Genomic DNA, 25,392 nt, shown 5'->3' on the forward strand with positions numbered 1-25,392 from the left:
GTGACCGTTCCCTGGAACCGATGTAGCGTCGACGAAACTCAAATGAACGAGGACACATCTGCAAGGGATAAAAGATTGAATTGAACTTTGAATGGAAGATCATCAGAAGATGACATGGTCAGTTGATCCTGCATATGCAAGGCATGACTAATTTGGATCTTTGGAATCGTTGCGTTATTTGAGGGGAAAGCATACCGTGCTTCCGGCTCAGCCAAGAGCAGAAGTACTATCCCCGATGCAGAACTTCATAGTAGCTCTGCGTGATGGACTCAGAGGATCATGCATACATCAAAGTATCGATCGTTTCCTACAGACCGGGTTGTGGAGTCCCGATTTTCGATCCTTTGAACTTCTCCCCTCATCTTCACCCTGGTGGCTTCGTGCTAGGGCACACGAATCTCACGGGGGATCTGCCGATTGGATGCTCGAAACGTTCAATACATTGACATGTAGTAGACGTGGATTTCGCAAACCAGCATACTTCGGCAATATTTACCTGGAGGTGCTGGTTGACGGGGAGGTCATTGTCACCAAGGACCTTTCTTTCTCGCCCCTTGTGCTTGCTCCAGCCGAGGAAAAAGGTGCTCTTTATTTTTTGCCTATATCTGGCGTACTTTTGTGACCTAGAATCTTGGCTTGTCTCCTTTGGATCACCCAGCACTCCCTCACAGACGGGCTTGCTGCATATCAGAATGAGAGGGCTATCGTAACGGCTGTGTCCGTGAGACTCGTTGGGTACCTATGAGCATGTCTCACACATTTTTTTCATGACCCCTTGCTTGACCGGTGACCACGAGGGTCCTGTGTTGTCACATAACGATGGTACTCACGTCGCACGGTCTATGATCTTCTTCTGGACTGGGGTACCATGGAACAAGAGCGGTTTGAGTAAAAGGTCGACATAGCAGGAATGATGACATCGAAGGATGACCAAGGAGGTCAAATTTGGGTATCCACCACACCATGGACGGAGCGGCCTCACAGAGCGAAACCAGAGTTTCCGTCAATACTACGCATAGCAGCTCGATTGTTAACCGATTAAACATGTAAAATTTGCAAAAGAACAAGTTGGATCTTTTCTGCGTACCTGAGTTCAGCCTCCCAATCTAGGGATTGTCGCATCGAGCTCAAATACCGAAAAGACAAACAGTTCCAATAAAGCTGTACTGTGAAAGCTGATCTGAAAAATGCATTCTCCATAGTATGCCTCAAGCTGGTCCCAATTTTTTTCCAAGCTACAGAGGCTCCAGAAGGGCAGAAACTCACTCGGATCCGCGCTCAGGATATCGAAGGGGGGTTGTTGTTGGGTTGAGAAAGAAGGGTTGATCGATTCGTATGAGATTGATGCAAGATAGTTCAAAAGACTGGTAACATACGGAGCAAAGTCGCTTCAAGAGGGCCTACGAAGTCTGGATATCGGGATCCATGCGACAGAAGACGGGCATGGTCTCTATCGGGCAATCTACTTCGACATCCACTCCACCATCCCAAGTCTTCCGCGGGTCGTTGCTGGAGCTTGCAAGCCTCTCCCAGAGCGTCCACTTTGCTCCAGCTGGCAGATACACCTTAATCGTACGCTTTCCTGCCTCCAAGACAGGTGCAACCAAGTAGCGGGAGCCAAACATGTACTCGGTCTCAACCTCCCATGCCTTTGCATCTTGAGGGAACTCGTAGAACAAGGTCCGCATGATGGGCGTACCCTTTTCGTGTGCTTCTCGCATCAAGCCTCGCGTATATTCGCGCAGATCCTCTCGGACTGCGATGAAATTCTTACAAATCCCATATACTTGCTCGCCATATGACCAGACTTCATTGTTGGAGCCGCTGGCAGTTGGCTGACCCTCGGGTTTTGGCTCTCGGTCGCCATGTAGACGCATCACCGGGCAGAATGTACCCCATTGGAACCAACGGGTGAAAAGCTCACGGAATGCAGGGTCATCAGGATCTCCACCGTGAAAACCACCAATATCGGTGGTCCACCACGGAATACCAGCGATTCCCATGTTTAAGCCGGCGGCAAGCTGGTTCCGGAATGAATCCCATGACGACGCGATATCTCCGCTCCAGACAAGAGCGCCGTACTTCTGACTACCTGCCCACGCACATCGAAGCAGATTCACGATATTAGATTGACCTTCGGCTTGCATGCCTTCGTAGAAACTGCGGGCGTATTCCTTTGGGAAGATGTTACCGATCTGTAGGTTGCTGCCAGCGTGATAGCGGAAGATGTCAAAGTCGTAGATGGAGTATTCGGGCTCCGCTTCGTCCAGCCAAAATACTCTGATGCCCCGATCATAGTAGTTTTTCTTTGCTTTGCTCCAGACGTATTTTCTAGCTTCCGGATTGGTAGCATCGAAGTGGGTGATATCGCCATCACATTGCATGGCTACTCGCAACCCACGGTCGTGTCGAATGAGGAGTCCACGCTCGAGCATCTCCGGAAAGTTCTCAGAGGCAGTCTCCACAGTTGGCCAGATCGAGACCATGAGCTCAACCTTGAGTTCCTGAAGCTCCTTGATCATAGCATCTGCGATGAGTGTCAGTGATGAGAGATGTAGGAAAGACCCAGTCCACATGTAAACATCGCCTAATAGCTTACCAGGGTCAGGCCAGAATTTCGGATCAAAGCTCCATTCGCCTTGGTGTTTCCAGTGGAAGAAGTCAATGACGATGAGATCGAGTGGAATCTCCCGTCGGCGATACTCTCTGGCGACTTCCAGTAATTGCTCTTGATTCCAATATCGGAGCTTGCACTGCCAGAATCCAAGTCCGTACTCAGGCATCATGGGAACATATCCTGTGGCTTTGGCGTATGCCTCTTCCATCTCCGCAGGTGTGTCTCCTGCCACGACCCAATAGTCCAGATTGCGAGTGGAGTAAGCTTCAAAGCTCATGACATTGGTGCCAAACGTTGCTCGGCCGATGCCCGGGTTGTTCCACAGAAATCCATACCCTCTCGATGAGATTGCAAATGGGACACTAGCCTGCGAGTTCCGATGGGCGAGCTCCAAATCTGCGCCTTTCAGATTCAGGTATGGCTGCTGGTATTGCCCCATGCCAAATATTCTCTCCTTGGGGTCCAACGACTCAAACCTGAGCTTGAGATGATAATCGCCACCAAGGATGGGACGCAGCTCGCGAGCTTCCACTAGAAGGGCACTGCACTTGGGATCCTTTGGATCTTGTCGGTGTCGAGCATATTCTTCGAGGAGTTTCTTGCCTGTATGATCGTAGATGATGACCTTCCCGCGCTGTGAAACTGTCGCCCGGATTTTCCCGTTGGTAATGCTTGCATCTTTCTCATCGGGGATCTCTATCGCCACAGTGGAGGGACTTGGCTTTGAAGTCAATGCCCAGTCTTCCATTGGCATGGCAGCGAGCTTTGTCGCTCGCACACGGAATGCATTATCACCCCAGGGCTCAATCCAGAGGATGTGGTCGTCGAAGCGAAAGACAAGTTTGTTGTCGTCGCTGTACAACATGGTGGCTTCGGTTCGTTTGAGACTTTGTACGGGTCAAGAGCTTCGGGAAAGCAGCAGAAAGCAAATTTACATCTCTGACAGATGAGGGGTTGCGGATTCAACTGAGGGGTTGCAGGGCGACAACGAGACGTCACCCTGACTTGCAATTTGGCCCTTTTCATGTGCTCAGTCAAGGTGTCCAATAACAACTGGAATGGCCTCGACGGGCCCCTCCGTCATGTCCGTTGCGACGGAAGAATCGGTATGATGACCGATGCAAATTGTCATCATTTTTCCGAGAGTGAATTAGCCGAGCTACATGCTTCGTCTGGGGGATCACGAAGATCGTTCTTTAGAGCATACGAACGATGTGCAAGGACGAGGGTGTCCACTGGCTTACCCAAACGGGGACGGCCCCGCTCCGCCTCTCTCGGGTTGAGAAGTTGATCGTCGGCGTACACTGCTCAGGCAGGTTCTCGTTGTTGGAGATTTAAGCAAGGTAGACATTCTCATCACGGTCAGAGATAACATGGTGCTGCGGGCTTGCCGTTGAAGGGGAGTAAAGACAGTGAAGCACGTGATGCTTCTCAATTCACTCCGTCTACTAATCTGGTCGGCTCACGTCTTTCATCCCAACAGTGAGCTGGTACGTCGGAACGTACTATATAGTCCCTAGAGCGCCAAAAGAACTGAATCTCAGGATAGCCAGACTTCCAGGTCTCTCATTCTCTACCACTGATCGGAACTCGTGTCCACTCTTCCCGTATCGCTCCGTCTGAATTGCCATGATGATCCAAGAATAGCGCGTCACTCAGCAAAGAGAGCCTGCCAACAACCGCGTAACTGTCATTTCTCGTCATTCCTATCGAGGCACACATTGAGAATCTCACCCACGCAGATGCCACGGTAGAGGCCTCTCTGTCAAAAGCAGTCTTTGCCGCAAACTCCCAAAAGTGATATTCTTATCTCTCTCTCAATGCAGCCTGGTGATTCGATGGGAAGGTCTGCTTCACCGCACTCATGAGACCTACTGAGGATTGATTTGATCTCCAAGTCTCAGGATAACTCAGTAAAGCCTACATTGCTCCGCGAGTCGCGTGTTATCTGATCAACGTGATCCAAAAGGGAGGGAGAGTGAATGGAAAGGACTCGAAAAGCGCGTGAGAACTGGCTCACCTCCCCCACAAACGCTAAGCCCGAAAAGGGTCGCACGCGGGAAAGCTCTCGCGGTCGTCTTCTCTCGCTCTCACAACAACCACAACTACCATCACAGTACCCACGGCCAATTACACCCAATCTTCGTCTTGACCAGTGGCTCCCAATTTGCGCGTGAACTGATCGCACATCCCTCTATACGTGAATCGCAAAGGACTTCAAAAAAGGGACCTGGGTTTTACCCATGAGCGGCACCATGGACATGGATATTGACCTGGATCTGGGTCCGGACCCGGAGGTTGAACAGCCCTCCCAGCCCGTTCTTCCTGTAAGTGATCAAGCGCGACCTTGATGTCAGACAGGGCCGGCAGTCGCGCGGTATCTAATTCGAGATGCGCATGCATTGGTACAGGATGCGGCCGTTCACGATGAGATCGCCGATCCCCTTGACGAGGAGGCCTTGTATGAAAAAGTCCACGTTCGCGGGGTGGATGAAATGACCACGGACGACATAAAGCAATTTGCAAGCACTTATTTCGCAGACGAAGCGCCCTCGCGAGTGGAATGGATTGACGACACTTCCGCGAACATCGTTTACTCTGCTCCCGAAATTGGACTTCAGGCTCTCGCCGCTCTGACACAGGTCAGCGAAGAAGAGGCCTCATCCTCTCTCCCTCCGTTACGCCTACGGTCTGCAAAAATTTTATCCTCCTACCCCGATTCGGTTCTCCAGGTGCGATCCGCTGTCAAAACAGATCGAAAGCAGCCGCGGGCTCACGAGAAAAGCCGCTTCTATTTGATGCACCCCGAGCATGACCCCCGCGAGCGCTTGCGACAAGAAATGACTGACCGGCGCCGTGGAGGTGATTCAAACGATGGAGAGTATCGGCGACGTCGATTCGACGATCGGGAACTGCGCCGGCGCAAGGACCGAGATCACGACGACCTTTTCGATGTCAACATGTATGATGATCAACCCGAGGATACCCGTCGCGCTGGTTCCGACCGTGGCCGCCCTGGAGACAAGAGACAGCGGGGGAATGTTGAACTCTTTCCCGCAGACGATGCATCGTCGGGGCGACTACGCAATCGCAGTGCGTCGCCGGGTCGTGATACGCTTGATGACGCAGACCATGTCGACACGCGACGGAAGTTCCGCGAACGTTCACCACAGGCCAGCCGCCGAAACGAGGGCAGAGAGCTGTTCTCTTCTGCCGACGTCGGAGCCCGTGAATTATTCCCCAACAAAACCTCCTCGAGCTACCTCAAGAAAGAAACGGTGCCTAGCAAGCCCAGCAACCACCGCCGTTCGGACGCGTTCGATGCGGCTGATGAGACGCCTGATCTGCTGGGTAGGAGAATATCGGTACCCTCCGCAGATACCACTTCTGGCAGAAGGAAACGCAATATTGAGTTGTTCCCCGACTCCGGTGCCGCGAAAGTTGACCGATCAGTTGACCAGGGTGCTGCTCTGCGAAATGCTGGGCAGGGAATTTCAATCAAGGGTCGAGGTGCATCAGTTCGTGAGCTTTTCCCGGGCAATTTCAAAGAGAACACGGGCAAGGAATTGTTCTCCGAGAAGCTCGACGGGCGTGGAGGTCGTCGCCAACGCGCAGAGGATCTATTTGGCTGAGCCACCAAGCTCATTCTCGCAAGTGTTGGAAGCAAGATCTTTTGAAATGTCTTTTGCCTAGTCTTTCTCAAGCATATAATGTGACGCGGCGGGTTGCATCTTCAAGCGGCGTTATGGTGGAATTTTACCTAGTCAAGACCGCAAGTTGACGGGGAGCTCTTTTTTATTTAGTAAAAACAAATTCCAAAATTGACCCTTTACCTATTTTTGAGCCTAAGAATCATCTCATGTAATGAATAGTGAAAGAACTTCTGTCCGGGATTTTAAAATCGTTCTTCCCTGGCTGTCACTCCCAATCAATACTGATGCCAAAAAGTCGAGTACTACTCGCAGTTCCGTAGATCCACTGGATGAGACTGTGAGCAGGCTGGTCCACCTCCACGAGCCAACCCTTGGAAACTTCATTCGGTAACCCCACCAGCCGGCTTTCGCTGTTGTTGATGAATCAAAATCTATGCCAATACACCAGTGTCTCCACGATGTCACAATCCAAGCAAATAGACACGTTAGCAAGCGCCTTAGTCGCTCGGTTTCTTCGAACCAATGCATTCACAGAGACATTGCGGGCGTTCATTCGTGAGGCCGGCCTGCCTCCAGACGTGGGGCAGACATCTGGCGACGACACTCACAATATGACGATTCAAAGCCTGTTGGAGGAGAAGAAAGCGTACGACCAAAGCGTGAATTTCGAGCGACTGGGTGATGCCAGAGGAGAGATTGTGACGTGGAAGACCCCGTGTAAGTGAAGACCTTTCCACCTAACTGCGCAGTCGCAGGGGCTTGATTGAATTCGAGGTTGAATGCCTTAGAGTGTGAACACTCGGCTTCAAAGATGCGAATGTGTGTACTGACGAGTACCAGCACCCTATAAACCAACCGTTCTTTGTACTCCATCATCTGCGAACCTGCTCGCTGCCTCAGTCGAGCTATGGCAAGACTCAGGTCCGCGTGAAGAGGCCAGCGGCGCTTCTGGACATGCTTCGTCGATTGGACCACGGCCATTGATCATGTCAACGGGTGCAGATAGGCAAATGCACGTACTCGACATTAAACCGGGCAACGACCATGTGACTTCATTCACCGGACTATCGGATTCCCCCGTCCTGTCCTTCGTGCCAATTCTTGAGGGTCGCTTTATCCTCATGACCAACATGTCGGGGCATCTTCTTCTCCAGCATGGCTCAGAGATTGCGCTGAGCAGGAAAGATCATGCCAAATACGCCATCAAGGTAATCGTACACGAGGATTCGGACGCCTCGGCCGACTCCAAGACCCTGTGGATTGCTACCGCAGGCTGGGACGCGACAATCTTCTTGTACAAGGTAACTATCCGACTTGTCGATGAAGATGTCACACCGGTCATTGGCGATCCTGTTGCATGTATCAAGCTGGCCTCGAATCCGGAGTCACTATTGTTCGTCCGCCACGTGGACTCTGGAGAACTGATCCTGTTGGTCTCGCGCCGCGATTCTAGCCACATATACTACTACAAGGCCGAGCAAATTCCCGAGCAGAATGCGCAGCAGTCACAGAGTGACAGCAGCCAAAGCTCATCGCAGAAAGGCCCCCCTGAATGTCGTTTGCTCGGAAAGCAAAACCTCGCACCGCATTCTAATGCATGGGTAGCTTTTTCCCCATCGCATATGGCACTGAGCCCGCTGGACTCTGGTCTTCTTGCCGTGGCTACGTCCTCAGAGCCTCACATGAAAGTGATTATAGTCCGCCTTCTTTTCCCCCGAACGCCGGCTCCCAGTGACGCTCAAGAGTTTACGGCAGAAATAGCTGTAACACAAGCATCGCAAGCTCTGGAAGCGCTCGCCGTACAGAACCGGGAAGACGCCGCAATCTTGGTCCAAGCAAATACGTTCGCGCCCCAGACATCATACTCGACGCCGCAAGTTGCTTGGCGGCCTGACGGTTCAGGAGTATGGGTGAATGGTGATGACGGAGTGGTCAGAGGGATTGAGATCAAGACCGGCAAAGTGGTTGCAAACCTCAAGCAGGGTCATGAGCCAGGGTGCAAGGTTCGGACTATCTGGGCAGGATATGTTGATGTGCCTGGAGAGGATGGACATGCCCGGGAGGAGTGGGTGATCAGTGGCGGGTTTGATAAGAGGTTAATTGTCTGGAAGATATAAATGAGCGGATATGAATTTTTGGAAATAGATTAATATTGCAATTGGATTGAAGGGATGAAAAGGGAAAGTGTTCAATTGGACTACAATTTCTACAAAGTAGTGATATGTTGCCCTCCATCGATCAACGCACCCGCCATTGAGAGGCGAGGGAGTAGTAGATATATGAAGAGGGCAATTGTTCTTGGCACGTTGAAAAAATCCTTCAGCAGACGCGCATAAAGAGAGCACGCTGCTGTACACACATATGCCGTGGGAATGATAATGATGATAATCAAGGGCTGGGTAGGAAGAGGAGCTTGGGGAGATACCCAAGATAGTCGCAAAGAGGCATTGCGACGCGATCTGATGTGCACAGAGCAGTAGAAAGCCCTCGCCGAAAAAGCTTGAATGAAGCTTGGGGAACGCGAGGGCAGGGTTTCCCCGAAACTGGACACAGACAGCACTGTGGGGGGGTATCGAATTAAGCCTGTTGATTTCTTTGTATCAAACAACCTCAGATAGGTGTACCGCGCAAGGAATAAGCAGAAACCAGGCTCATTCGATTGAGACAGCGAAACCGTCTGTTCTAGGTTCATTGCACATAATGTTTATGTTCTCTGGCTCCTTGCGCGCTCAGAAGTCCCCATTCCCGTAACTTTTCATTTTCGATTCCGTCCACGTTTATGCGACCTCACGCTTGCCCTCCTTGCGCTCCTTCTGTTTGATTTGTCAGTTTCCGATATGGGCAGAAAATGCGTGGCTGATAAACGCGACTTGTCGTGATGCAGCGTGGTTCAACATACCAGGGCCTTGGCGGTACCGTGGAGGGCGTGACGGTGGTTGCGGCGGAACTTGGGGTCAACACCCTTGAGGGAAGGGTAACGGTTGGTCTTGGGCTTCTTGATACTGTTCGGACAAAGCCAAGTCAGCACAGGTTGTTGGGCTATCGTCGGTGCATATTTGCAAGCCATATTTCAGTCGAGGGAACCCATTGCAGGGAGAGCCATTGATAGACGTGTCACGACAGGATTTTTGGCGAAATGGTCGATTTGCTGTCGCTCATTGCATCCATGTCGTGTATCCGACTTGGCCCTCATGTATCCCTCCCTGGAAGAGTTCCTCGAATGAAACCGGTCGCGTTTGATCATTGGAATGTAGTGCTGCGGGGTTGCAACAGGCGAATTGGGATACGAACCCGTTACGGTGAGCCTTCTGGCTGCGGTGGTGCTGGGACGCGTTCTTGGACTCTGTAAAGAGCACGGATTGTCAGTGATCGTGGGAAAATCGGCCTCGGGAGACGTAGCAGTGGTCGCGCGAAACACTGATCGATTCGGGTAACGTACTGGCCATCTTGACGGGTGTTGTCGATTAACGTGGACGGGATGGTGAAGTGGGAGCGTGAGTGTCGAAGTCGAGCCCAAATGGATGGGTTCGGCTAGGGTTTTTTCCGTTTGTGTGGGATCTCGCTTACCGCCGCGGGAAGGCAGTGCACGGACGTCATTCCCCTCATGGCGCGGCCGTTTACTCCCATACATCTAAGATTTTGACATCACTCCAAGTTAGTCATGTTGAGTATCACCCTCAGTTGCTGATATCTATCTTTATTGAGAACGGAATATGCTAGATAGGGACGAAATCCAGCCGCCAGGCTTTTACAGATTGCTCCAACATTGACGGTTCGATGGCGTTGTAATCACGTGATCTTGAATTTGAAGGTCATGTGATATATCCGCTCAAATAACAGAGAGACTAATCGATGGTAAAGGACACTCTGAATCTCAGATATGTCACCTTTCCCATAAAAAAACACAAAAGGTCCTTGCTTTCCTGTGCTCTAGACTTCGATGGAATATGAAAGGTGTTTACTTTGAAGCATTCTCAAGTACTCAAAAGTAAAATCCGTTGGGTGCATTCTGGCCACGTTCACTTCAACAATACAAGGGAGTAATGATAGCTTAGTATAAATTACCACAAATCCCTGCCCGGAGTGCTGCGGTACCCTTACCAAATATCACGTTCACCCTGTTCCTTTTAGCATGTCTATTCGTGCCAAAGTACGGATGAACGGACCTTTGCAATGAAGCCTTTTAGTGATGGATACCGGATGGTTGCCGGGTGTCTGTTCACGTGACTCTAGCCGCTAGGGAACAACCGGCGCTCTGACTTCGACCTTTGCAACGCAACTTTCGAGAGGGATACGTCCGGCATTTGCATTCTCAGACCATTGCAAAATGAACTCCTTCCGCTTCGCCCGCTCTGCCCTGAGGGCTCGTCCTTCCCTCTTCAGCGCTCCTGTTCAGCGCCGCGGATATGCTGAGGCCGTCAATGACAAGATCAAGCTGTCCCTGACTCTCCCTCACCAGGTGTGTCCGAATCGATCCTCCGAACCAGCATTCTGCTCGCTGGGAGAACATATCAACTAATAAGTCTGCTTTCTAATAGACCATCTACCGCTCCACTGGCGTGTGCGTTTCCTATTCCACCGTGCCCGACCTTGTCGCATTCTAGAAATTTCACTGACAAAGTACGCGCGACTGCAGTACCCAGGTCAACATCCCCGCTGCCTCCGGTGATATGGGTGTCCTCGCCAACCACGTTCCTTCCATCGAGCAGCTGAAGCCCGGTCTCGTTGAGATTGTCGAGGAGGGTGGTGCCACCAAGCAGTACTTCCGTACGGTCAACCTCCTTGTCCGCCGATTGAATAAAGATCGCAAACATCTGTTTAGAATATCGCAGCTAACTTTCGATCATGGCAACAGTGTCTGGCGGCTTCGCCGTCGTTCAGCCCGACTCTCAGCTGAGCATCAACGCCGTTGAGGGCTACCCTCTGGAGGAGTTCAGCGCCGAGGTACGTTTCGAGCCATTTTCTACACCAACGTTATCTCACTTGATGTTTCTCTAATTCTTCCGATCTTCCGATATAGGCCATCCGTGCCCAAATTGCCGAGGCCCAGAAGATCGCTGGTGGCAACGGTAGCGAGCAGGACATTGCTGAGGCTAAGATCGAGCTTGAGGTATGATTGTATTGGACGCGAATCTGATGAAGTACTGCCCGCTAACTTCCCCTCGCAGGTTTTGGAGACTCTGCAGGCCCATGTCAAATAGATGTATATAACCCTTTGAGCGCTTTTACGCTACTTTGAAAGTGTAGAACTACAGCAATTTTGTTCTCTCGAACGCTCTTCCCTTCTGTTGTCTCTGACCTAGACTGAACATGTGACACATGTGATGAGCGCGACTGCCAAGTTGGGAAGTGGTCAGATCGACCTCCTCACCGACAAGTCAACCCCTCCCTTTACTCTCTTCAATCAAAACGATGAATTAATTACACCCAGGAAATCTTCTTCTCGCGTGACAGTCAAGATGAAATCAATGAGGACCCCTTTGGGGAGCATTGATACTCGCCTGGAAATGCAAGGTGCTGAAATTGAGCCTTTCTGCTCGAGCTCCCCCTCTCTCGCACTCGAAAATCAACTGCTTAGCGGCGGAGAGTCGCCAGTGAGCGCCAGAAACACCGAGCAAAAAGCGAGCCATCGAGTTCAGTTCGCCCTTGATGATTTCTCGAATTTGACTCTCAATGCAAACGGAGACGACTCCTTCCCTCGAATTGACTGGGACGTTGCGATGGACAGCTTCTATCCCCTCGATAGCTACAACGGACCAAGGAGCCCTCGCAATACCCCGGCTTCTCTCAGCCATGTTGGAAGTTGCGAAGACCCAGATGAATTCACTGAGATACCCCAAAGGCGCACAACTTCAGCGCCGCAATTGGCTTCGGCAAGCCAGTGGTTTGACGGGCAGTCAGAGCGCAACTTGCCCTACCTTCCCAGCTCCAAGGATATTTTTACCAGACCACACACACGTCAATTCTCGGCTGACGACGAAGCCAGCTCCTTTTCAAGTGTCGTGCATTCGCCTGATGTTTCTCGAGATGCGAGCATGGATGCTGGGCCTGGAAACCGAGAACCCCTTAGGCACCTCCAATGCTCACGAGATCTGGCGCCGCATTCGCTGCATTCTACCGTACGGGAACTCCGTGGAGGACATCTGCTTTCGAGAGCTGCAAGAAAAGTCAACCATATTGCTCGGCAGCCTCCGCGAAGACAGGCCAAGAAATGGAAAGGATCAAGCTATGCGTCCACTCGAAGAGTCACACCACATCTCGGCTTGCCACATGCCTCGAATTCTTTGTTCAAGGGGATTCATTCTCCTCTTTTGCATCCACCCACTTCACAGAGATTGTCAGCAGACGTCGATATCGACAACCGCCCATTCTCAGATCTTCAACAAGAATTAGTCTCGGGTCTGGGAAGTGCTTCACCAGGATGCACCGAGAACACCGTGGCGGGCCCGTCGAATAGCCCACTGTCTGATGTTGTGCGCGTTTCATTCACAATTCACTTTATCTGGCGGTCTGGATCATTCATGGCTCAATTCCAGGCCGCAAAAACGATTCGCGAAGTGATGGCTGCCGCTTCCACTCTGTCCGGCAAGTCAGGGCCATTGGAAGAAGAGCCCCGTCATGCTTCGAATCTTGTCTTCACCTACCGCTTTGTGACCTTACCTGGCTTGATAATACGTGCCTTTGCTGCTCTGCGTTCCATGTTGGGCACCATGAAGAGCTTCCGCGTTGTCGCGATAGTTGTTGCCATTTTCCGGACGGCCTGGTCACTTTTTCGAAATGTGGTTGAAGCCCTTGTGGACGGACTTTCCCGATGACAAGCGAGAGCACTGCTTGAAGGGTTCCCGCCATTCATTCATGAACCTTCCCACGTTGCTGGAGCTAAAGTCTTAACTGGGAGACGCTTGCCGTGGTTGGTTGACTGTCACTGTCAACATCGCAGTACTTTCCCCCCCTCCCGCCATCATTTCCATTCATAACAATTACGCCAAGCATGGCACTTAAACTCTGTCGTTAGGCTGTGCGCTGGTCTGGATCATTCTTAGTTTTCCTTGGGTGGAGTCAAAAGGACGCGCACTCGGTTCGTCATGTTTACATGCGGGTACGTCCTGGTTATAAGTCTATTTTGGCTATTCACCCGTCACAAAATGACATTTCTTCCCTCGGAAACATCCGCAGTAGCACCCAAATTTGACCGCAAATAGTAGTTGGGTGGTGCAAGGTTAGGCTTGTGGTGTTCATACTCCAAATCTGGACCACCGCCTCCACCAGGTACGTCGTCAAACCTCGAATTCCACATGAAAGACCAAGCCTAAGTGAATGTATCATCCTTCACCAGGGTTGGTGCAGTCACTTGTACTGGAAGTAGATGACTGCATATTTTTCCAGCTCTGGCACATCTTCGTAGTCGGGATGATCGCTAGCACCTTGGGTCTTCTCTACAGGGTGCGACTCTGTCATAGTTGTGTCAAGTCTTGGCATGTGGAGATCATCAAGTTTGCGGGGTCTAGAGCAAGATCTTCTCCAAAACATTTGTAAGAGCCTCTGAACATAAGGAGCACTTTGGTCATCCCAGTATGAAACCGCTGTGTTGAATCCTCATGATTGGGCTATGATCGTTCCTATCGACATCACGGTCACGTCATTCAAGTACTCCGCATTATCTGTTTTAAAACAACCGAACGGCTTCTTTGTTGTTCAAAGCCGTTGAATAGTTCGACTGAAAGTGCAATTCCCTTTCTCGAAGGAAAGACGATTCTTCTGAAGTTGTCAAATAAGCCACAGATATGTCGGATCAATCAAGCAAAAGCGCGCAGCGCAACGGTAAGCCGATTCCCGAGACCCCTGATGTGGGCATCGATACCAACCTGCCTCTGCTTCATCATGGTCTATATTTCAGCCATAGGCCTCTGCAAGAATCAGTCTCCAAGCAAACCCGAATCACCTTATTTGCTAATCATGAGTATTAATTGCACAGTATCAAATGATTTAAACTCCCAACGAGGACCGACATCAAGCTATGCCGACCGGTCTCACAACTCAGAGAGCTCCGCAGACCCCAACTCAAGCCGCAGCAAAAGCGTTGCTTCGAGCACCGCATACATGCCTCAGTCCGGGAAAGAAGCAGGCATAGTTGGAAGTGCACCTCATCAGCAAGATCGTCATAAGACCAATGCAGACCCAGATGAACGTCGTCGGGAAGATGTCGCTGGGAGCACTCGCTGGATTCCCATGGCTGGAAAACCGACTAAGACTTCATCTCTCTGAGAGATTATGGTGGGGCTTGATGAATTTCTAATGGAATCAGGTGGAAATGATGAAGTAATGTTGATTTTGTATGCATCAATATAACCGGGCCAGTTTATGTCACCATTGCTTTTTACCTATCAAGACCATCTTTGTTCCTTACATAGGTAGCCTTGTTGGGAGGTCATTTACTTGTGTAGGCTGAATATAAGAACGGTATAGTGGGATTACTTGGGGCTAGCTGGCGTTTCTATGGCAGAGTTAAGGAGGTAGACTCATGTGGAGTCTGGAAGCATCTTTTCTCATGGAAGTCTTGAGTAAAACAAAGACGTAGGTAGGATTTGGCGGATCCCATGATGATGAACGAAATTGTATAGGAAACAAACACTGCACTAGCGAATCCTACACACGAGATTTCTATAAATATGGGATACATTGTCGCATGGATCCTTCCGCCATTTGAGCCAAAGTACTCAATCGAAAGAAGGCTGAGCAGGGAGGCGGGAATTGCGTACAATCCCATCTAGTCTCAACTTGAAAGAATAAATGGGAAGATGGGAAAGAGAAACCCAACATTTAACGAGTAAACAACATTCGTTACCATGAAAATTCATGTCCACAGATCAATCAACGAGTCATGACATCGAGATCAGAATAACAGGAGGGTAGTCGTATCAACAGGTGCGAAAGCTCGTTGTGTACAGGTCGTCAAGGAACAAGATCCTGCAGAAACGAGGAAGAAAAACAAGTGAAAGAAGTAACAGACGAAACTGGAGGAATAACAGGAAAGCAAAAAAAGCCAAAACGGAATACTTTCATTAGACATGACGTGCTCACTCAAACTCTACACCGTGCTGCTGTCTCTCCTGCCTGGCCCGGGCTCGCTCCGCCCGCCGACGCCGCCGATTGTTGGCGTAGGACCCGCTAGCTTCTGTGCCCGTCCACGTTCCAGGTGAAGTCACACTCCCTGGACCGTAAGGCATGCTGGATGGGGCTGGTGGTGGGATCGGAGGGGGCGGAGGAAGATGGCTAATTTGTGACTGAGAGGGATGGAAAGAGGAAGGAGGCACACTAGTGGCAAGTCCACCGGGTGCTGCACTCGCAGCGGCAGCTTCTTGTTCCCGTCGGATTTGCTCGGCCTGTTGGCGCTCAAGTTCTTCGACACGTCTCCAGCGGTCATAGTCTCGACCCTCGTCACCAGAGAATGAACCGGCGCTGCTGCCGCGGCGGCGCGAATTCCTGCGTTCGCGACGACGCGCTTCACGCTGAGCTGCGGCTTCCTCCTCAGTGAGCCGACGGAGGGTGACGTGTCGGCCGTCGTTATGCATTTTCACTTTGACGGACACGGGAGGTGATTCAACGTGATCCGATCGCTGACGGCTGTCACCTCGGCGACGACTGCCACTATTGCGACGACGAGAGGCAGCACCAAGTGCAGAGCCCGCTGCAACACCTGCCGCGATATCTTCGGTACGGTGAGAATACTGAGACTGTGGACGCAAGGGTGATGGCAAATCGCCAGAAAGTTCTTGGTGAATTGGAGGCAAGGGCGGCATATCTGACGAAGCGCCAACGGCACCACTTGCCATGGGCTCTGCCGTGAGCAGCGAGCTGCCAGATGTGATTCGTTGTGTGGGAGGGCGAGGGCGAGGTGTCAGCTCAGTTGGTGTCAGCTCACTATCTGTATAGGAGCTTGGTCTTCGTCTTTGGGGATATGGTCCAGAGGCTGCCTCCTGTCTTCGACGTTTGCTATTCGCGCGTTGAAGAGCCTCATCTTCTTCGTCTCTTCGACGAATCTCCTCCAGCCGACGCTTTTCCTCATCGTCCTTGTCCTTATTTCGGCTAAAAAGCCGCTTGACAGCGGCAATAGCGCCTCCACCGAGCAAGGCATCCCTCACTCCATGTGATGGACGACGATCTGGATGTTCAGACAAGTACGTGCTTTCGTAGTAGTATGACGAGCCAGGGCTTTGAGTTCTGCTGGGCGCGCGACTGGGAGGACGGGCAGTGATTGGGGGATGGGCAGGCTCTGGTCGGCCATCTTCCAGCCTGCTGAGAGATTCCTCGGTGTAGCTGTGGCTACGGGAATGTGCAGGTCTATAGCGACCGACTTCGCTGTCGTCTTCCCGCTGTCGCCGGCGGTTCCACCATTTCTTTGCAAGCATCCCCGCCCCAGCCAACGCCCCAATTTCGAGGATCTTTTTACCCCATCCTCCTCGACTGCTACGAGAGGACTCATCGGAGTACTTTTCGTCAGACAGGGAAGTTCGAGAATCTTCATATGCCTCGCTTGTGCGGCGACCGCGACCGCGGCCCTGTCTGTTGAAGATCGAGGCTAGTCCGGCCCCCAAAGCACCGCCTGCCAGAGCGTCTCCCAGGCCGCCGCCACTGCCACCACCACCACCTTCTGTGTGGTGATGTTCTTCAATAACGGAAGGGCCGCTGTATTTGCTCCCGTGTTCACTGGCCAAGTGGAAACCCTCATCGTCGTAGAGGTATGACAAAACAAAGTACGCCACTAGAAGTGCAAAGACCACCACTGAGTAAAGAATGAAGAGAACCTTGGGAGAACCGTAGAGTGTCAGACCAAGGGGGATCTGAACAATGCCTAGAATGGCCAATGTTCTTCCCAACCAGCGATGGAACTGGAAAATGGGCAAGCTCTTAGTATAGTTTCGTGACGCTCAGATACATTCATAGAGAGGACTTACCACAAGCTTCAGAGGAACATGATGGCGTACTCTTTTGCTCTCTTTTCGATGTAAGAACCATCCCAGGAAAGCCTGAAAGACCACGATGACATAGATAGCGAGACCGATTCCATGGTGGGGGTTGGTGAGACTGCGCTGTGGCCCTACAGCAAACCAGCCTAGAACAAATACCACGGTTGATAAGAGGAGTGTGAGAGTTTGGAACCATGCGTGGAGCTTGAATGCCCAGAACGGATTCCATCGGGAGTAATATCGGATTGTTAAAATCGAGATCGGCACGAGACCTAGGAAAACGATGGCCGCAATCACACCGTGCGCAATAATCAAAGAATGATATCCAGCCATGTCCTTGAACCGATTTCCCATACCTGAAGGAAGTTCATGTAAGCACAGGCACATATTGAAGCTCGTGAGGCCGGGGGGGATTGCGAACTGACCATTGTATCGCATTGTCTCAAAATTGAGACCCATTAAATTGGGTAGCAAGAAAGTATCGCGCTGCGTATCCCAAGTCCCATCCCCGACATGAAGAGTGTTGGAGGAATATGTGCTGCTCCCAGCCGGCGTCAGACCTGAATTGGCCATGATGACGGATGTCGAATCCGCTCCGCGGGATCGGCTTGTCCCTTGGAATGTTGGGGTATCAGGACAAGCAGGTTCCAAGGAGATCTATTCAGATCCCCCGATCCGAAGAATGCACCATGCGATAGAGAAGACACGCTTAATTGATCGCGGTATGACGGCGACCTCAATCCGTGGATTTCAGAGCTCGACCCAGTAAGTGTCGGGACTTTGGGAATCTGGGCCGTTCTTCGAAAACGATAAACAATCAGCGACCGTCTGCCTGATGAAGAGTGAATGTCAGCAAAGATTTTGTGCCTAACTCTGGGGAGAGGGCTGTAGAAGATGTCGCACAATTGAAAGCGGTTGAAACTGTGACTTTTGACAAAGTTGGCAGTCGTAGTGACCTTGAGTTACACACGAGCAACAACAATCGGTCAAGGTGATCGCTGTCAACTCTCTACTCTTTTGGGTTTAGGGCGCCAGCGCATAACCAGAGCAACGGGCAGATCATGCCGACCGCTTTCCCTCTCGTCGTCAGTCTCATCTGATTAAATCACATGACCTTATCTCCGCATGCCACATGTGGAGGTGCGCGTCGGTCTTGAATCTCTTGATGACACTTGACGAGATAGAGAGTGCGACGAGGCAGTCGACGAAGCATTTATAGAAGGAACGCCTTGCAGTTTTTGACCATGGGGCGCTCTCAAATAGAAATATTTTCGCGGGCGCTTTCCCGGTAAGAGGCCTCTACGAAAATTAAGATTTCTAGGGAACAAACACTGATAAGCATGATCGCAGACTTTTGGGATGGACATAGTGAGTTGCCTATACCCCGATCCAACCCCTTGCTGGCTTTGTGTATTCGGAGATGAGATCTTTGTCTTAGTTAATGACCTCGTACAGCATGGCGAGCTGGTCCTTATCATTCTTCCCTTTGCCAATCTCCATGTGGCGCCGGAAGTCCACAGCTGGTGTGTCCATCGATTATAATTTCATCAACCTCTTCGGCTTCACCTGCTACAGTATATATACTGCCACTTTTCTCTATTCTCCAGTCATTCGATCACAGTATGCGGCTAGGCACCCCGCTGCAGCCGAGCCGACTGTTCAGGTTAACGATCTGGCTTTCGCTGTGCTGGGCATGGTCATGTGCTTCGTCGCATACTTGATGTTTTGGCCTCAGCTCTCGGGACTGCACACCCCCCGCCGCCAACGTGTGAGCTGGGTGATGAGGGGCATCTTTAGTGGTTGTATATTGGCACCATTGATAGGCACTTGCATCGTGTTGGTTCAAAGTCCAGATGGCGGGAATGCCCCTTCCTCTTGGGCCTGGATTGATGTTGTAAGTAGTGTTGTCGAATCATTCTCTCTCTCTCTCCCTCTCTCTGTGGGTTTTCTTCTACGTTAATTTCGTCCCTGAGATTGACTGACAAGCTGCGCGTAGATTTATACCCTGTCGTATGACAAACTAATCGTCACGACGGTCAAATACATCCCCCAGGCTTGGTTGAATTACAAAAGACAGTCCACAGTGGGATGGAACATTTGGATCATTTTTCTGGACATCACTGGCGGTGTCCTCTCTTTGCTGCAGCTCGTCCTGGACTCGAGTCTACAGAGTGACTGGAGCGGCATCACCGGAAACTCGGCGAAATTACTTCTCAGCAACATCAGCATCTTCTTCGACGTTATTTTCATTGTCCAGCACTACATCTTGTACCGGGATGGTGGCAAGTCCGAGTCCGTTTCTGATTTCACCACGCCCCTTCTTCGAGAACCCGATGCTACGGTGTAGAATCTGGGACCGGGGGGAATTTGGGGGTCTTTTCTTTTTCGTGCCTCCCTCTGAGAGCAATATACATAGACTGAAGGAGTTTGTGTTAGACATGTTTTGCGAGGACAACGTTTGATTTACATGTCTTTTGCGATGAGCGATCTCCGAACCATGTGCATGATTGATGCGCGCATATTGAATTTCTTCGGTACCTAATCTATCAGAAACAAGAACAAAAAAAACTGTCGCTTGATAGGTCAGTGGTGATGATTGATGAGGCGTGGGTTTACTTCCAAGGTACGTTAAGTCGGTACTATTGCAACAAAACTCATGGGACAAATTTCACTTTCATATCTTGCCTTAGGTACTACCTAGGTAGATCTTTCAAAGGTTGCCTAGAGTACAGTGCATGCTATTGATATATACTGGCAACACACATGCAGCGCCAAAGCCACTGCTCACTACATAATTATGGATAGTTGGAGACACTGAGTCATTCCAGCGCACCGCAAGTATTGTATCCTCGGGCGTAAGGTTTAAATTCGATCTCTAACCCCGATCGGGCCCTCTTTTAACTCCGGGGGAGCAATTTCAACCATCTCTGATCTGTGCCTCACACGTCCACCCGCGCATCAAACTTATTGGCTCATGTTTCAGATGGGATGATGCAAGCGCGACTGTTCGCCTCGACTCTGGGCTTAAGTACATATGTGTACTACTAGTACCACGAGCTGTCATTGTGTTGCAACTGAGCATGTGGCTCGAGTGAATTCACCACGCTCAAATCGACGTGATCTAACGCTGTCCCTCTCGATCCAGGGGTGTCTTCACGCTCCGCCTTGTGGCGTACTCGGAGGGGCATTTGGTTGGGCTGAGGGCTTGCTAAGCACTGGATCAGTGGAGTCAAACCAATCATTCAATCTGACTGTGGGGGAAAGGTTGGTTCGGTTAGAGAGGTCGGTCTACCGTACAACTTAACATTCAAAGGGAGGGGGAGAGGTAGAGTTAGGCGTTTTCACAGCTCAGGTCGACGCGTCCACGCTATTGCTTACATGTGCCATGTTGCTTCGTCAATGTTATTGGACTTGCCTTCCTGCTCGTCTTCATCATTTTGACCGGCGTTGGAAGACTCTCGCCAGGCACGCATATTTTCGCCGGTCGGGGTATCTAGCTAAAAATGACCCTTTCATCAAGGTCTCACTCGATCAAGCCTTGGAAGTTACAGGACTGAATTGTCAATTCCTGGGACTTGAGGCTCTAAGTGGTGTGGATGGAGTATGCAGTGTCCCATTGTGGCTTTGAAGGTGCCGCTCGGAACGCCTGGCCTGGCAAGTAACGCTACGCTGCCGCGCCGTTGCGTCCTGGTGGCCAACGATGCCTGATTGCTGAGCCGCATCCATCGAATGATTGTAGCTAGCCGGCAGCTGACCTTTCCTCACTGTTATGGAATCTCTTTCGCATTCCTGCCGAATTGGGCCATCTTTGACTCGAGGAAATGCTTGTCTATCGGTCGCCGGGATGTTCCACTTAGAGGCAATTGTACCGCCAGAACAAGGGAAACAACTCAACGGCGTTTCGCATGAACGCCAGAACGGTTATTTGAGAGTTCATGTATCATATTTTGATAGAGGTCTGAAGCAATAGAAATCACAGGGACAAGGGAAAGATTTCCACCCAGGGCAGGGCTCGGTCGCCAGGGTCGAGCGAGATGCTGTAACAGCTCTGCCCACATGCCCCCGAAGTTTCCTCCAAATTCCGCGCAAACTCTCAAACTCCGCAACTCTGCGACAATTCGGCGATTCGACCGCAGGGAATAGCTGTGCAATTGCTGGTTTATCACCTGAGGAAGAGTCCACGCCCCAGAGACGATTTAATTCCCTGTAACGGTGGGAAAAACCCTCGTCTGACTGGTGACCTCTATGCACGGCCGGATATTTCTGTGACTGGAATCCACCACCTCACGGGGCTAGCTGGGGTTGGATGCCAAGGTGTATACTTCACGCGTCATCTCCGAAGCAGATAGCCACACTAAACACCTACACTCTCTGAACCCCTGCCCTGGTGCGTCCGTGTACTGTCTGCCCCAAATGGACAACGACGGCCCTCGAACGCCCTGAACGAGTACTGCCTTTTCCCCAAAACATTCCAACAGCCGGTGCGAATCAACCCACGGAGATGCTCGGTGGGGAGGGGAGGTGCTGCTAAGTATAGGTTGTTTACTGCACCTGACTGGGCCATAGAATAATCATCCAATTTGGAGTAAGGATTGTCCGGCGGGAGAAGGCCAAGTTCAACGTCCCGGTGGATCTTGGGCTCGTCGCGTACCAGTATGGCCCCAAATACAATCCGTGGGGCTCATCGGGCTCTGAGTTGGAGGCTCAACCACACCCTGTGCCTGCAACGGCCGGGTAGTCTTCCCAAGCCCCAAGCCGCCCCATGAAATGTACAAGTCTCGCTGTACAGCTGTACACATGCACACCTGCACGTGCCACCCACACGTCCCCACTCCGCGTATTTTACAGGATCCATTCAACGGGTCACGGCATCGAGTCTTCCGTTACTCTCAAGTCTCCTTGATGCGTCGTACTTTTCTTCCATTCACCTCGACTTGACGGGCGATCAGATTGGCCAGATTGAGAGTTGCTCGGCGTTCGTCACTGTCTGCATTGGCCATCTTCACTGCCCGATCCAGGTCTGTTGTACTTGGCAATTTCTGAATTCCTCAAAGAAAATCGTCCGTCTTTACTCCAGGGGAGATGAGGAAGCACCCCCCCCCTCCTGTAGAGCCATTCGTGCCCACTAGACCATCCTGATTCCATCATTGAGCAAGAGACTAAAAAGCATCGATGGAGATGATTTATGACACATCTCCATCGTCCTGCTTCCGACAGCCTCTGCATCTGTACAGTTCATCGATCTCGCTTCAACAGGCTTCCCGCCGTCCACCAGAGAGCCTCCTTTTGGTGGATCATCGCGTGGAGCCACAGCCCGCCAGCGAGCAAATGGACTCCAGCGCTGCACTCGGCGAGACCGTGAGATAGCGGCCCCCCTGCACGCGGGTACTGCACGGCCGTGATCTCTTACCAGTCCCGCCAAATCAAGGTCTGAGCCCTGAGACGTCGGCGGCATCATCATCGTCGATTGAACTTGCCTTCATTGTGGTGAGCCCGCTCCAAAGCCCAACGTGGATCTTCACCTCTTGACCTAGGAGGCGCGCAACGTGATGAGATGCATGGATGTTCACTGTACCGAGCCTATTGCATCCCTATGGTGCATATTGGCCAAAAGGTCTCATGCACGGATAGCGACGAACTTGGGGCCAGCATTTCCCATGCCGGACCCATCGTTGTCAAAGGCAAAGACGGAAAAAGGGGGATTTTATTCATTGGATTATACCCCCCCTCTCCCCCCAAACGTGACAATTTCTGGGGCGCATCCTAGCCCGATCAAAGATGTTTACTATTCGCGAATCAGCGTCTCGGTCGCGAATGGATTTATTCAACATTTCAACTGGTTTATCAGCCTATTTTCGAATTTCGGATTTCGGATTTCCCTTCTCTCTGTTTTTCTTCAGTGGTGTATGTTTTTTTCAGTGAATTTCAAATTTTCCGTATGGTTTGGAGTGTACCCTTCTTTAGGTCTACTTCAGTATTCCTCTACGATCGTCTTACCGGCATCCCAGTCATTTCATCTGCAGATCGTTCCTCCAGAGATCCTCCCCCCTGGCATTTACTCACCAAATGCCCGACTGGGAAATTGTTGCGAATTCAATGTCCCGGTCTCTCCACACTTATATACAAGCAAAGTCGATCGCCTGAAGAACACTCAACGTTGTACGTCCCTCTGACTTCGTTTCGTCCAGCACCATTTCGACATTCTTGAGAATTAGGAATCTCAAAGACATATGCAAAACCTCATTCTCTGACCTTTTCATTGATCCCATCACCGCAAGATTTCTTTTCGAGTCTTTACTCGACGTTGTTGTCGGTTGTCCAAATACTCAGCTCTCTTGGGGCACCTTTTGGCAAGAGATCGACTCTTTCTTCCAAAGTGAGACAAGTGACGTTGCCATCCGCTATATCTCAAAGATACTTCGTCCATTATCTGCCTGGCCTTGGGATCGTCAACGCCGATGACAAACTTCTGAAGTCTTCAGCCGGGTCGCAAAAGCATCTCATTCTCCAATGCGCGCCAGATCCTCCTCCATCTTCCTCACGCTAGACTTCAACATTGAGGACCGCAGCTGGAACATTCTGGCCGAGGAGGCTTCGCTTATGTATTCCGACCTCCAAGGCTCACGAATGAGCCCGCGCACAGCTTTGGCGATGGGGTTTCCACACCGGGAAGGCACTGTGAAAGATGACCTCTCCTATAGCAGTGCCAGCCACAGCTCGATGAAGTCGAATCCTCGTCCCATCCGCGCGGCGCCCGCACCAGCGAACTCTTCCAGACTAGCAGGCATGGACACTCAGTCCTCTTTCACGTACCCTCGTCGCACTGGACAAGATGTGGATTCCTTCTTGACGCGAGAGAGTCATTTATCAGACCGTGAGTCGTGTATCAGTGATGCCGCGCTCTCCTCGTACTCGTACTCGGGGGCTTCCGTTGATCTCACGCTGGCGTCAACAACCACCTCCCCTCTCGTGCATCCATTTTTGACCTCTCCACCCTTACGACCTTCGATGCTTTCGCCATTTCAAAGTGCCTCTGGCGGCTATACAGCGCAACAGATCGATAAATGGTGCATGGACAATGATCCCAGCAGCAACCTGTATCAACAAAGCACGATATACCCGGTCGTGGACTCTCTTGCCATGCCGTCGACAGGTTACCCTTCGGGTCACTATTCCACCTTTGAGGAGGACCTCTCAGATGAGCCGCAATGGCCACCTGTCGTACCCAGTCGCCTTCCTTCAAGGTCTGCCATTCATTCCAACACAACACACCATATTACTGCCGCTCCGACTGCCGCTCCGACTTCCGCCATCACCACGTCTACAACAGGCCAGTCAGTCGATCAAGACTTCCTCTCTCCATCTCTCGAATCTCATTCCGTTCTCAGCTCTTCTCCAGCTCCTACTGTTCTCTCGGAATTCGAGCCCTTTTCTTCCTCCGGCCAGCCATCTTCACCATCTTCTAACCCAAGCGATCTCTCTCACTACGGAATTCCCGCCGGAGAAGGGGTCTGGCGATGTGCACACCCGGGATGCACTTCACAAGCCCTGTTCCGACGTGGATGCGATCTTCGCAAGCATTTCAATCGTCATCGGAAACACCTCTTTTGCCGCTACGATGGGTGCCCGCAATCTACACAGGGCGGGTTCTCGAGTAAAAAGGACCGGACCCGCCACGAGGCGAAGCACAACCCTGGTGTCATTTGCGAGTGGGACGGCTGTGAGCGAGTGTTTAGCCGTGTGGATAACATGAAAGACCACGTCCGACGTATTCACCGCCGTAAGGCGAGTCGATGAGATGGACAGAAAGAGAGAGGAAGAGCGTTAGTTTATTCAGGTTGAAATTCTTTATTCGGAATTTCTCTCTGGGGATGCACTTTTGAGCAAATGCCGAGGATGGACTGAGACCGATCTGGTATTTTTGTGGGTGTGATGATAAAACTCCACTTGGCAACGAGACCGGGTCTCGTTTGACGGAGTCTGAAGCGACGATGCGCTTGCATCTGGGGCCAGAAGGGCTACCTCTTTCTTTGGTCGTCTTCAACTTGTTCTCTCACATTAGTGGACCAAGGAGGCTTGACGCGGCGTTACATCATTTTGGACGGGGGGTTTTGGGAATGGACTACTTGTGATCAACACACCCGCTCCGTGGCAC

The 25,392-nt window shown here is 51.3% G+C and overlaps 11 protein-coding genes across 11 annotated transcripts; 7 read left to right on the forward strand and 4 right to left on the reverse strand.

The window, feature by feature from the left end:
- Positions 1-1,400: 1,400 nt before the first annotated feature.
- POX_e07037 (putativeglucosidase) lies at positions 1,401-3,482 on the reverse strand (the record flags this gene model as incomplete). The annotated part of the gene is made up of 1 exon (XM_050115848.1): positions 1,401-3,482. One exon carries the CDS (start codon positions 3,480-3,482, stop codon positions 1,401-1,403), a length of 2,082 nt encoding a protein of 693 aa, XP_049968308.1.
- Positions 3,483-4,860: 1,378 nt separating this feature from the next.
- On the forward strand, positions 4,861-6,249 carry POX_e07038 (uncharacterized protein; the record flags this gene model as incomplete). Its single annotated transcript, XM_050115849.1, has 2 exons — positions 4,861-4,944; positions 5,029-6,249. The coding sequence occupies 2 exons, from the start codon at positions 4,861-4,863 to the stop codon at positions 6,247-6,249; spliced, it is 1,305 nt and encodes a 434-aa protein (XP_049968309.1).
- Positions 6,250-6,728: 479 nt separating this feature from the next.
- On the forward strand, positions 6,729-8,387 carry POX_e07039 (uncharacterized protein; the record flags this gene model as incomplete). Its single annotated transcript, XM_050115850.1, has 2 exons — positions 6,729-6,987; positions 7,111-8,387. 2 exons carry the CDS (start codon positions 6,729-6,731, stop codon positions 8,385-8,387), a joined length of 1,536 nt encoding a protein of 511 aa, XP_049968310.1.
- Positions 8,388-9,047: 660 nt separating this feature from the next.
- POX_e07040 (60S ribosomal protein L29) lies at positions 9,048-9,337 on the reverse strand (the record flags this gene model as incomplete). Its single annotated transcript, XM_050115851.1, has 2 exons — positions 9,048-9,083; positions 9,170-9,337. 2 exons carry the CDS (start codon positions 9,335-9,337, stop codon positions 9,048-9,050), a joined length of 204 nt encoding a protein of 67 aa, XP_049968311.1.
- A 1,260-nt stretch (positions 9,338-10,597) lies between these two features.
- Positions 10,598-11,471, forward strand: POX_e07041 (ATP synthase subunit delta; the record flags this gene model as incomplete). Its single annotated transcript, XM_050115852.1, has 6 exons — positions 10,598-10,729; positions 10,809-10,831; positions 10,907-11,037; positions 11,126-11,214; positions 11,291-11,380; positions 11,439-11,471. 6 exons carry the CDS (start codon positions 10,598-10,600, stop codon positions 11,469-11,471), a joined length of 498 nt encoding a protein of 165 aa, XP_049968312.1.
- A 258-nt stretch (positions 11,472-11,729) lies between these two features.
- Positions 11,730-13,085, forward strand: POX_e07042 (uncharacterized protein; the record flags this gene model as incomplete). The annotated part of the gene is made up of 1 exon (XM_050115853.1): positions 11,730-13,085. The coding sequence occupies one exon, from the start codon at positions 11,730-11,732 to the stop codon at positions 13,083-13,085; it is 1,356 nt and encodes a 451-aa protein (XP_049968313.1).
- A 969-nt stretch (positions 13,086-14,054) lies between these two features.
- POX_e07043 (uncharacterized protein) lies at positions 14,055-14,535 on the forward strand (the record flags this gene model as incomplete). The annotated part of the gene is made up of 2 exons (XM_050115854.1): positions 14,055-14,154; positions 14,246-14,535. 2 exons carry the CDS (start codon positions 14,055-14,057, stop codon positions 14,533-14,535), a joined length of 390 nt encoding a protein of 129 aa, XP_049968314.1.
- Positions 14,536-15,347: 812 nt separating this feature from the next.
- Positions 15,348-17,810, reverse strand: POX_e07044 (uncharacterized protein; the record flags this gene model as incomplete). Its single annotated transcript, XM_050115855.1, has 2 exons — positions 15,348-17,159; positions 17,226-17,810. 2 exons carry the CDS (start codon positions 17,808-17,810, stop codon positions 15,348-15,350), a joined length of 2,397 nt encoding a protein of 798 aa, XP_049968315.1.
- Positions 17,811-18,693: 883 nt separating this feature from the next.
- On the forward strand, positions 18,694-19,584 carry POX_e07045 (uncharacterized protein; the record flags this gene model as incomplete). Its single annotated transcript, XM_050115856.1, has 2 exons — positions 18,694-19,131; positions 19,234-19,584. 2 exons carry the CDS (start codon positions 18,694-18,696, stop codon positions 19,582-19,584), a joined length of 789 nt encoding a protein of 262 aa, XP_049968316.1.
- A 2,778-nt stretch (positions 19,585-22,362) lies between these two features.
- POX_e07046 (uncharacterized protein) lies at positions 22,363-22,692 on the reverse strand (the record flags this gene model as incomplete). Its single annotated transcript, XM_050115857.1, has 1 exon — positions 22,363-22,692. One exon carries the CDS (start codon positions 22,690-22,692, stop codon positions 22,363-22,365), a length of 330 nt encoding a protein of 109 aa, XP_049968317.1.
- Positions 22,693-23,747: 1,055 nt separating this feature from the next.
- POX_e07047 (uncharacterized protein) lies at positions 23,748-25,034 on the forward strand (the record flags this gene model as incomplete). Its single annotated transcript, XM_050115858.1, has 1 exon — positions 23,748-25,034. One exon carries the CDS (start codon positions 23,748-23,750, stop codon positions 25,032-25,034), a length of 1,287 nt encoding a protein of 428 aa, XP_049968318.1.
- Positions 25,035-25,392: the final 358 nt, after the last annotated feature.

The sequence above is a fragment of the Penicillium oxalicum genome, chromosome V, assembly GCF_001723175.1.
Source record: "Penicillium oxalicum strain HP7-1 chromosome V, whole genome shotgun sequence".
NCBI classification, from domain to species: Eukaryota; Fungi; Ascomycota; class Eurotiomycetes; order Eurotiales; family Aspergillaceae; genus Penicillium; species Penicillium oxalicum.